General features: G+C 33.8%; 1 protein-coding gene across 1 annotated transcript; it reads right to left on the reverse strand.

Moving 5' to 3' along the window:
- Positions 1–111: 111 nt before the first annotated feature.
- Positions 112–12,037, reverse strand: LOC125611446 (ovostatin-like). Its single transcript, XM_048786280.1, has 7 exons — positions 11,983–12,037; positions 9,997–10,049; positions 6,222–6,242; positions 5,468–5,636; positions 4,792–4,876; positions 2,615–2,729; positions 112–240 (listed from the first exon to the last, which is right to left on the reverse strand). The coding sequence occupies exons 1-7, from the start codon at positions 12,035–12,037 to the stop codon at positions 112–114; spliced, it is 627 nt and encodes a 208-aa protein (XP_048642237.1).
- Between the last annotated feature and the right edge of the window lie 257 nt (positions 12,038–12,294).

A 12,294-nucleotide genomic window follows, 5' to 3' on the forward strand; every position in this document is an offset into this window, starting at 1 on the left:
GGTAACATATCCTATGCAAAAAATGACTATATTATCATATTAACATTGTGAAATTAACCTTAGTAGATAATAGTTCAAATAGGAAAATGTTATCCACTGGGGTCTTACTGTTTAAGAAGCATTACCTGTTCCACTTTCTGTGACAAGAACGTATACTTTAAAGTAACTCTGATATCCTTCCCGGTTTAACTCAAAAGCATCTGTGTTAATAAGCTGGGAGACACAGCCATCTTTCCCCATCTGAAACATTAATGAATGTAATAATAAAAGATAAGTCAAATTTTAAAGACTATAAGAAATACCAGTTTTGGAAAAAAAAATATGTAACCTACAGGAAGTAACGTTAAGAGAAATGTTTTACTCAAATTTGAACTTTATAAAATAATTCATTGTGTTTATATGCTTCAAAATTTCAGTTCATGTATTTAACTCTGACTTCATTTGAATTTTTAACAAATATCAACTCTCACAATTCTGAGTTAAAGTGAATATGAGTTAAACAGAACACTCCTGGCGGTATTACTTTGTTAATCTATAAGCTAACACATCTAAATCTGATCACATTTACTCAGATGTGATATTGCGATTTTTGTTAATTTCAACCATATTCCTTTTCAGTTTTGAAACTGTGTTTTATGTTTTGTAGTTACTATGCCTTGAATATTTATTGAATTAAAATTTATGTGGCAGTTAAGGACATAGGCTTTTGAGTCAAACACTGGGATTTTAATATTGGTTCTATCACTTACTACTTGGTATAAAGCAAGATGTTACAGCCATATTGCTGTAAAGTGGTTAGCATAGTGCCTGGTACTTAGTGAACATTTAGTAAATGGTAGGTATTATTCTTATTAGATTCTTTGAATTTGTCTCAATGTCTATTTGGTCAACTTAGAATGCCTCATTGGGGACTTTTTAAAATGTCATAATTAGGAAATGGTTAAACAGAAGGAATTGAAAATATTTAAAAGATATTTAGGTTGGTGATGAAATGTGTTCATAGATTAGTAGATTATTGCAGGACAACTGAGCTGTTGTTGTACTCCTTCATCTTGAGATCAGGAAACTGGGTCCTTGAGTGGCAGGTTAAAATCCTATGCCATTTTATACTCAGCATATGTGAGGCCCTGTGTTGGACCCATAGCACCACCAAAACAAGAGAAATAATACCAAACCAGAATCATATGCTGCTTCTCAGGGCCCCTGAAACTCTATGAAATCCTCAAGACAGTTCCACAATCTTAAAGGTCCAGGTAAATTTCATTAGAGTTAAAGGTTAGCAGTCAGGTAAATCATTTAGGCTACACTCCTGCTGTATTTTAAATTTAAAGATCTCTCAAATCTTTTGAAGGGAATCTACATAACATAAGCTTCTTTGTAATTCATTTTGGGATCTATCCACCCCCATGTTCTTGGCTTATATTGGTTCATTCTTTTTCCTGAGTGTGCATCTAATAAATATAATGACCACTTCATAAAAAGCAAGCCCCATGAGGACAGGACCAGGTCTGTGTGGTTTAACACTGGAGCTTCTAAACACAATAATATTTATATATTAAAGGAACTCAATATTGAATAAATAAATGGAGAAAATTCTGTAGCCTCTGAAATGCCTAAGGATATAGCAATGCTACTAATATATACATTTGACATCATGCAATATACTTAAGCTTCTCCCTACTTTAATCCATTCATCTGCAGATGAGTGATAATAACAGTACTATACATATACAGCTCTTTTAATAGTTAAATGTATATGAACTACTTAATCCTAGCATTTGACACAACCATAATATGTTGGCTATTATAATTATTACTGTTTTGATTGTTTATTGTTCAAATTCAACTTTTAAACTTAAGAACCAGAGGATTCACAATTATTTTTAATAAAAATTCTTCTCTATAAATAATAGAAATATAACGTGTGTGTATGTATAGTACATGTGTGTGGGTGTGCTGCTATTTGTGATACAGAGATGTAAGTAGCAGTTGTGTATTAACAAGTCAAACTCTGGCATAATTATAATTGAAGTCCTTGCCATATCCTAGCTTTGTTGGTTCAATTTTCTGATGCTGGTTCTCAAGATTTACTTGAATCTTTTCAGGAAATTCCTCCCCTTAGGAGTTTGGAAAAGTTAATTCCTCTTGTTAGCAGATAAGAATTTCGCCTGTTATATGTACCATCTGGAAATTCTGTAAACACCCAATTCCAATGAGAAAAGATTGAGAAAAAAAATCACCCATCTAATAATCTTGAAAACACATGAACATCTTCATATCTCCCTGACTATATCTAGAAAGTATAAAGTGAAAGATATATCCCATGTAGTACATTGTTAGAGTATAGATTTTGATATGGAACCAAATTCATTTTTAATTAATAGAAATTTACTCCAGAGCTTTCCAGTAATACAACCTGTGTTTTGTCATTTAATAGAACATGAGAAGTTAGCAAGAAAAAACAATAGAAATTTTAAAAATGGAAATAGGTATATAGAAGAGAAGTATAATTTTTAATTCTAAAGAGAGAAACAAGAAGAAAGGAAGGTAAATGGAAGCTGAGGTCATAAGGTTAATGCACAGTTATTTATGATTTTGCAGATGTGCCTCTTACCTGAAGAGTAAAATTTTTACAGAGTGAATTGAGAGGTCCACAAGTACCATAAAAAGTAGATGCCCTGCATACACTAAGGTGAACTTTCCCCTCCACCGGTTTGCCATAGGTGTATCTAATAAAATGATATAACAAGAATACAACCATAAAAGTCAATGGTATAATTAGTTTGCATAGAATTGTTTGAAAGATTTATAGTGCCTAAAACCACCACTGCCACAACAAGTTATCTTACATTTTATTTTCTGGAGTAAATCTAAACAATGGTATTGATTAAAACTAAACTGATGACTTTGGGCCAACATATATTTTAATTAAAATGGTCAAACTAGACAACATGTAGAACTAATTTATGTAAGACACTAAAATACAGTATAAATGAAAAAAATAATAATAAGGGAAAGGTATACAAGATCATTGATTGTTTCATTTCTTAGGATAGTACTTTACTTCTTTTAGCTTTTTTGTGTTTCCAAAATATTGTATATGAGCATTTATTATTCTTATGGACTAAACTTTTAAAACAAATTATATTTATTTTTATTTATATCTAAGTACACAAATAAAGTATCATTATTAAAAATTCAAGTAATAGGTTTAAAAGAACAAAATTGTCTATAAGAAATAATGGTAGATCCTCTGGACTACATTTTATAATTCCTCAATTTCATTTTCCAAGTCACTAATTCTCCCTTCAGCACCATCCATTCTTTTAGTCAGTATATATACATACATATTATATATTCTTACTGTATCAATCAATATGCTGAATTTTAAGGCCTTTGATAATTTTAAAGGTACACTACTGACTCAGTCATATTTATTTCTAAGCTTTTATTATGGATGATCTTTAATTCTTTTTCCAGGTATAAATTGCTCAATTTTTTAGCTTAATGCTAGGATTTAAAATTGTTAGAATCTTCAACTACTTACTCATTTATACTTATGTTTTATGCTTTCCAGTTGGCTTTTCCCAGAGAGCCTTACCACACTTAATTGCAATGTTTCTCCAGCAAAAATGACACAGACAAGAATCACAGGAACATAATAGACATCTGGGCTCTTAGGATTTCCATTTCTCACAGGTACTTGCCTGGTACTTGTCTGCCTCTATAATCCAAGTACAGTGAAACTTTCCTGACCTTTATTTTCTCCCTCACTCTGGAGGTTACACTCAAGATAGCCACATCCCTTCTTTACCATCCTAAATTTCCAGTGTAGGGTGAACACAAGCAGAAACTCTGTTTATAATTAGAAATTACAGGTTATAAAATAAATTGATATTTGTATTCTTGCTGTCTTTGCTAGTTATGAAATTTCTGCCAACTGTTTATTTAGTGGCAAAGGGAGGGAGAAAATTACTTGAACTGTCTGGCTATTACCACTGCCATATACCAACTGAGCATCTTGTTTTGTGCCCTCCAAGTCCTTGTCTGCCCTTGATATCCTCCACACATTGTACCAGGATTGCCCAGGAGCAATTTGAGATCTTATGGCAGTTTTTTTTATGATACATTTTGACCTATGCTTTTCTTCTCTAATCATGTAATATAAGTATTTTAAAAAATACTGGGGTGCAACCATTATGTGAAGCTTTCCCCTCCCTCTTAAATCATGCCAGTATTATCTAAAAGTCATTTATTACTACATTGTGTTTGGTGCAATATTAGGATGTGTAAAGTATGCTTGAATATACATTAATGTGGGAGTACATTAATGTGTTGCATTTTGGATTTTTCATTCATCATAATGTTTCATCAAGTAACTTCCTAGTTCTTATGACATTGTACATTCACACTATCCAAATCAGCATCAACTGGTTACATGTAATGTGGCTAGTGCAACTGAGGGATTGGAATGTTTAATTTTATTTAATTTTGGAATATAATTACCCACAAAGGGGCACTCAGTAGATACTGCATTGGATGGTATAAAACAATGTGTTATGTTGTAAGACAGTAATCAGTAGTCAAACTGTTACTTAACATGTGTCATATTCCAATAATTATTGATGTAATTATATTTAACATTATTTGAAGTAAAATCAGCAAGGTAATTTTATATTGTCCTTTTCCTTTGTCTTCCATCATTTTTTATTGTGCTTCTTTTTAGCTACCTTCTGTACTCTATTCTATTTCCATTAATACATCATTTTATTGTGTACAATTTGTACTTACGAGGCACAGACATTAACTTTGAATTCAGAGTCCACAATTAAGATGTTTCCTGGTGCATCCACAGTCATTTGAAATTTGGGTAACACTGTTCGTAAAAAGAAAAAAGGCAACCTTATAAGGCATTATATAAAGGCATTCATATAAAGCAATTTCCCCCTTTTATAATCCATGGTTCTTTGCCAATATTTGTTGTTAATTAAGAGTGTTAGGAAGATGCAGAAGTACATAGGGCTGGACTTTGAAATTGAATAGGAAAATGCGGGTGTGCATTCCAAATCCATAACTTCTGAAATATTGATTTTGGGTAAGTGTTTCTCAATCTCTTCATCTGTAAAATGAGAATAATGATATCATTATGAAATTTTATGATGATTTACTGAAATCCTACAAGCAGCACTCCTCCTTACATAGCTAATGTGAATTCCTTTTTTTTTTTTATAAAAAGTGCTTCAAAGCATAAATATGGCCAAAAAAGAAAGTGAAACCATCATATAAACTCAGTTCTAGACATCACGAAAGAAAAATAGAATAGACATCCTAGGTCAACAGAAAAATGTGTGACGATTAAGAGGAAAGCTTCAGAGATGCACAATTACTAAGTACAGGCCTTCGGAAAAATGGATAGTTTTACATGTTTTCTTATTAATATATCATATTTTTGTAGCCGCATGTTTACCATATTCTTCCACAGAGAAATAGTGGTATTCTTTGTTTCCAGAGCCCATCTCCACGGTGATCTCATACCATCCTAGGATGGACTCCAGGATTAATTGGAAGGAGAGTGGTAGCACGCCTTTCACAGCCTTTTCATTAACCCACCGTTGTATCTGATTACCCTGTGGGTCCTGAGGAGGAATAACGTATATTGTGTTGCATTTTGGATTTTTCATTCATCATAACGTTTCATCAAGTAACTTCCTAGTTCTTAAAATTCTAATCTTGCTGATTTAAAACACAAGTTTTAAATGATTCACCATGGAGAAGTGATTGTTGTTTTGAATGGATTCATATCTCTATATATCAGAGCATTTAGTATATTTTTATGTCTGTATTTACTTATTTATTTTTGCAGTACTGGGGATTGAATTATCATATCTCTAGAATTATTATTTTGTTACAGCTGTTTTCTGCATCAAAATTTCAGTTCTTATAGGTGAACTATATTTTGACCCCAGTGCACTTTTAACATTCAATAAGTGTTAAATGAATTATACTGGCTTCCTGTCATATTAAAAAATAGATGTGAATTTAAATCAAAGAGAAGGAAAAAAACTTATTTCTATTCTCTTGAGGATGGCTACACAAACTAAATAATATCTTACCAATTTAAATAGATAATATTCCCCACCAACTGCCTTTTAATACTGAGGTTTGAGGAGATGCTCTAAGGAGGTGGAAAATTAACCCTCTTAAACTTGCAGTTACCTTACCTTGAGGGTGATTACTGGATACTGAAATAAAAATAAAATAATGTTAATATATGAACTCTCAAGATTGATTTTAATCACTGAGTACAGAGGTTAATTATAAAACTATTATTGAATAAGTAAGTATACATAAGCAGATAATTTAAGAAAACTCAAGTATTAATTCCTGACTGAAAGTTTGAATGTCTATTATGTATATTGAATCTGTCTCATAGTTTCCAAGAATTTTCATTGACTTCTTGCTTTCACAAATGCACACCTTGCATTCTCAGCAAGCAATCCTGTCCTTAGGTCTTTCCAACATAATAAAAAGACTTCTCTGACCTATGATTTACTTCCTTATGGACAATCCATGGCCAGTCTTCAATCTAGCAGTGACAATGTTTTACACTGCTGGTTGACTTCTGAAATACTTTGATCATTTAAGTTTTATATTATTTATCTTAAATTTTTAATTTTTCTTTATGCTTTTTTTTCTGTATAAGTTGAGTAAATAATCTTAGGCATTTGTTCTAAATCTGGCCCCGGGGTCTTCTCTCCTTTGCCTTCCTGCATCTGTTTGCACAGCCCCGCAATTCTCACTAGTGCATACCATTCTCTGCCCCCCTAGACCCACAAAGTCAACCGTTTGCTTTTCATCTCTTAGTACAATCTCTCAGGACACTAAAACTAAGAAGCCTGTAATTTAGAATCCATGGGACAGATGTGAACAGGCTAAGGGATAAGTTAAAACAGCTACCTAAGCTTCTTTACTCACCCCTCAAAACAAAGTTCTACTCCCTACAAACTGTAAAACATGATAAATCTAATAAAATGATAAAACATACATGTAGAGAAATACAAACAGGATCCATAGCTTTTGGAATTCTTAGAACTGAAAAATAAAGGAGCAGAATTGGGGTATCTATTTGTATTATAGAATCATAAAATGGGTTTCTTTGATGAAATGTCAGGATGGTGTTAAAGATAACTACTATGTGTTATTAACTCAAACATTAAGGGATACAGATCTTCTCATGGGACTCCTCACAGGAGAGAAATAAATAACTCTTATCCATAGGTGGCATAGGGAGAGGTTGACCACTTGGACCAAATTCTAATAATGAGGGTCAAAGTTAGAGTACTATCTCTTTTTTAAAAACTATTTGTGATGCTTCCAGTGCAGATGATTTTCATTGTGTTTAATATTTAAAATCTTTATTACTTTGTCTAGTTTTTACTAAGGATAGAGTACTTCACAAAACTAGTATGCAAAAATCAAGTAAAAGTATAATATCATTGTTCTAAGATACTAGTTTTCTTCAAAAACAAAGATTGAAATGGAGTTGAATCTTCTCTAGTAAAAAATTAATCTGCACAACCAGCCCAGGACCAAGACCATCTTCATGTCACCTTCTGAATGAAGGGAAAGAAGACTGGGAAGGAGAAATTAGGTGCATGCTCTATATCTTTGTCCGTTTGATAATTATATCACTACTATGTTTTGGTAATTGTCATCAAAATTACTATGAATTCCTGATCTTGTAGAAGGAACCATATATTGAGTCACTTATTTAAATGGAATATGATACTGAAACAGTGGTTGACCTTAGAAATATTGGTCTGAAAATACACAAAATGTAATCTTCAAATCATTACCATTTTTGGAAAGGCTACATTAATTTTGATCTCGGTACAAATGTAAATGTTCTTTGCTATGCCATAGAATCTTTCCCAGAAGTGACTGATACAAATGATATTATTTTCTGTGACCAATATTTGAAGAAGAATTATTTGATTCTATTTGCTTCATGTAAATGCAATAATTACTAAATGTGGAAATAAGATGATAATATTTGGTTTTATTGACAATACAAACAAACAATACTGGTAGAAGATCCTAACAAGGGAGACCCTCAGATTTTCAGGGGACCCTGCACTTTCCCATGGTCCTCCTAGTCAAGGCTAGTTATGTTTGACTCAATGATTACAGTAGAAATATTTGCTGCTTTGTTTAAAGAAAAGAAAAGCATCCTTAAAAACAAAATGACTTTCAACCTTGAACCAAGGAGAACAGGGAGCATTTGGTGTCTCCTAGAAGTGATTTAGGATTGAAATTACTAAAAGAATTTTTAGCATTCAAAATAGGTATATGTTCTAGAAGTTAAAAAATAAGAAGCAATTCTACAAGATTACTGTAGCTATAGGAAATGGGGAAAAAAGATGTTCATTAAAAGAGATGATGTCTTAACTATTTAAGGATGAGGATTATTTGGAAGGAGAAAGAAATAGTCAACCTACAGAGAAACCATCTATTTAGCTTCTATAAGCTTAACAAGCTTTGATGTAACTGCTCAGTCGATGAGTCAATGTGGGACACCACAACAGAATGGCTAGTTCTCACGAATCCCTTTCTAAATATCTTACTATCCCTAATTTAACCATTGGATCATCTGTTTTTTAAGGAGTGGCTTAGCTTCACCTCTCCCTGACACCTGTAGCAGATGTGGCCAATGCTCTCTATCAGATCACTTTTTCTGGTTCTTTGCACCCAGCCCCAATTTCCCTGAGCTCTGTTCCTACTAGCAGCATTTAATTTTGAACTTCTTGAGAGCCCTGTCATTGGGCCTCTTGGCAAGTTCCTGGGAGGTTATTTCTACATAGGGGACTGCCCCAACCAACAACTGTCTGGTGCTGAAATATGAAAATATTTCTAAAAATGGAACAAACACTGAATTATAACATGTGTTCTGGAGCTTCCTGCCCATCAGGCTGATGACTTAGCCTGAAACCAGTTGCACACATGCTTGGCTTCTTCCTTCACACTGTCCTGCTTCCCACAACTCCCATATTGAATTCTCTTGAAGCACTTCCTTAATAATTTATTCTTTCATTTTTCTCTGTCTCAGAATCTGATTCTGAGGAAATGACTTAAATTAATGCTTCTCTTGATATAGGGACTAAGATCTTGGGACTATTAAAGCAGACTCACTTAACATTCTTGATAATTTAAAATATGAAGCAACCATAATGCTTTCATTCAGACATTATAAATTCATTCATGCAAGCATTATACAATGTTATTCATGCTGTATAATACTCATTCACTCAATACAGAATTTACCCACTATATAATTTTAAAACCTATGATCTGCCATATTCTTTTCTCCCAGATGCCAAGGATACAATGATTCATTTTCTTTTATGTTTTTAATGCCACTTTCCTTATGGTAATTTTTGTTCTTCCCAACAAACTCAGTTCTAATGTAATCATTTGGGAGGAATCAGTGATTTATATCTTCTCTATCTTTAGATAACAGTTTACGTAGCACAGTGCTTTATAGTGGTGGGAGTTCAGTAAATTATAAAATTCTGATTAAAATTGGAAAATATATTTATTTTGTTGATCAAAGAGAGAGACACAGAGGGAGAAGGAAGAGGGAGAGGGGGAGAGGGGGGAGGGAGGCGAGGGAAAGGGAGAAAGAGAGACGGGGAAGAGAGAGATACAGAGAGAGAGAGGAGAAGAAAAAGGAGGAAGAGGATGAACAGGAGGGAGAGAGGAAAGAAGGAGGAAGAGTAGGGGGAGAAGGAGGAAGAGTAGGGGGAGAAGGAGAAGTGGAGGATGAGGGAGAAGAAGAAGTATTATAATTCTAAGTGAGGAACACCATGGGTCATAGACTGACTAATGGGAACACAGAACTAACAATTTAAGTCTGATCTCTTTTTTTTCATAGATTAATTTTATAAGGTGAGAAACAGAACTATGTATATGCTCAACATATTTCCAAGTATAACTTACCATTTCCTCAACAGGCTTCAAATAATCATCCAGAGACATAACTCGAATCATCACTGAAGAAGGAAATAAAACACTATTTATCATTAAAAACTATCATAACAGTTTTTCTCCTAAATAGATTAACCTAGTGAATCAGAAAGCATGAGACTACCACAAACTGTAATGAGTAGAAACACATATATCCAAAGTGATCCAAATCAAATACAGGGGCTATGATCTTGGGACTGTTAAAGCAGCCTCAGGAAAGAGTTCAGTAAAATGACTTTCTCATTCTTTTACTGCCATCTGCACTTTCTCCTCCCATGTATCATCATAAAATGTGATAAAGGTTGCTTAATTACTTTCTTAAAATAATGAAAGAAAGAGGAAGCAAGTGAGATAAGTTAACTTTATCTTACTTGTACAATTCATCCCAGAAATTTTGTGTGGATTTAATTCAAATATGCTTTTTTTTTCCCTGTCTATAGGTCATTAACTAATTCTCTTCTTCCAAAATATGCAGTGTAAGCAACTGCAGGCCCCTCTACTCTCCCACTCTTCTTTATGTCCTATCTGTTCTTAGCCTGATGGCCCTTGTCAAATCCATGTTACAGTGCTGTCAATGAAATTCATTCTGCTTAAAGGTGTTTTCTTTTGCCCCTATTTTCCTCACAGAATGTTCTTTCAATTTCTTTTCTGCACTGAGGTTACCTTTTGCCCTTTAGGTCTCTCTAATGGGAATAATTCATAGTCCACATGACTTAAAAATGGGAATAAGTGAACGTGTTAGCGTTCACCAATAATCTTAGTGGCTGGAGTTGCTGAGGCAGGAGGATTGGGAGTTCAAAACCAGCCTCAATAAAAGTGAGATGCTAAGCAACTCAGGGAGACCCTATAACTCAGTGAGACCCTGTCTCTAAATAAAATACAAAATAGGGCTGGGGATATGGCTCAGTGGTCAGGTGCTCCTGAGTTCAATCCCTGATACCTCCTGCACCCAAAATGGGAGTAAGCAAATTCCCAAAGTTACACTTCCAATGAAACAATTTCCTTTTGCTGTAATTAAAGAGAAAGTATCTTAGACGTCATTTGTTTAAAAAAAAAAGCAAGTAGCTATTGTCTGTTTAAATAATATAAAGGATTTCAATGAGTTAATGGCATTCTTTTCTACCAGCTAAAGATATCATAGACCATTTTAAAAGGCTCCATGGGGTGGGGTCCTTTAGTTGTCCTTTAAGGAAAGTGAAGATTGGTGTCAAAATTTGTGTCAATAGGTCAATGTTATTACACTTTGGGGAAAAAAGCCATGCATTTATAGGGTCAGATGGTTAAAACCCTATGTTGTCATCTGGTTAAAGCCCTTTAAATGGGTTTTTCAAACTGAGTTAGAGATCGGCTTTGTTAATCTCATTCTTCCAGACTATTGACCCTCTTCTTATTTCAATTTACTTATGCACATACTCATTTTTAAAATGTTCATTGAGAATATATTTTATCACTCATATGTGTGTGCATGGATTATTGTCAAGTGATGAAGATAAAGAAAAAATGCCTCTGTATATCATGGACCTGTCATAAACTGGCAGAGAAATCCCAATCTTATTAAGTCTTATGATTTTAAATGTGATTTCCTGTTGATGGCTCCCCAAAGTCACTGCTCCAACCCTTTCTTCTAATCTAAGGATTTATAAAACATACTTCCTACTTGCCTACTTATCTGCCTTGTTGTTTAAAAACCATCTTGTGTTTAATGTGTCTAAAAATTAACTCCACTGATACTTTTTTTTTTTTTTTTTGGTGGTGCTGGGGATTGAACCCAGGGCTTTGAGCATGCGAGGCAAGCTCTCTACTAACTGAGCTATTATCACCAGTTAAAAATGAACTCAATTTCCTCATTTAAACTTACTCTTGTCCTACTCTTTCACATTTTATAAAAGGGTATTTTTATAACTACAGGTGTTCACATCAGAAATCCTGGATTTCTTCCAATGTTACTTCCCTATATACTTGCGAAATACTGTGCTTCCCTTGTCTCTTGCCCAGAAGGACTCTCCCCACCCATGTTGCACAACTTCACTTTACTGAAGCCTTTGCTCAATTACCTTAAACAAGTATTTTCCTCTAGCCCCAATCCTTCCACCCACTTGTTAGCACTGCCATTTAGACACTGATTCCTCCTTTAGTCTGTCATTAAGTTTATTCAACACATAAAGGTCTTTTTCTTGGTCTCTTTCAAGATACACTAACTGGATCTCTGCCATTGGAGTTGCCCTAAACTACTTATTCCTTCTATAGTCATAAAAGCAAACCTTTGAGGAC

This window comes from Marmota marmota, unplaced genomic scaffold (assembly GCF_001458135.2).
Source record: "Marmota marmota marmota unplaced genomic scaffold, marMar, whole genome shotgun sequence".
In the NCBI taxonomy this organism is placed as follows: Eukaryota; Metazoa; Chordata; class Mammalia; order Rodentia; family Sciuridae; genus Marmota; species Marmota marmota.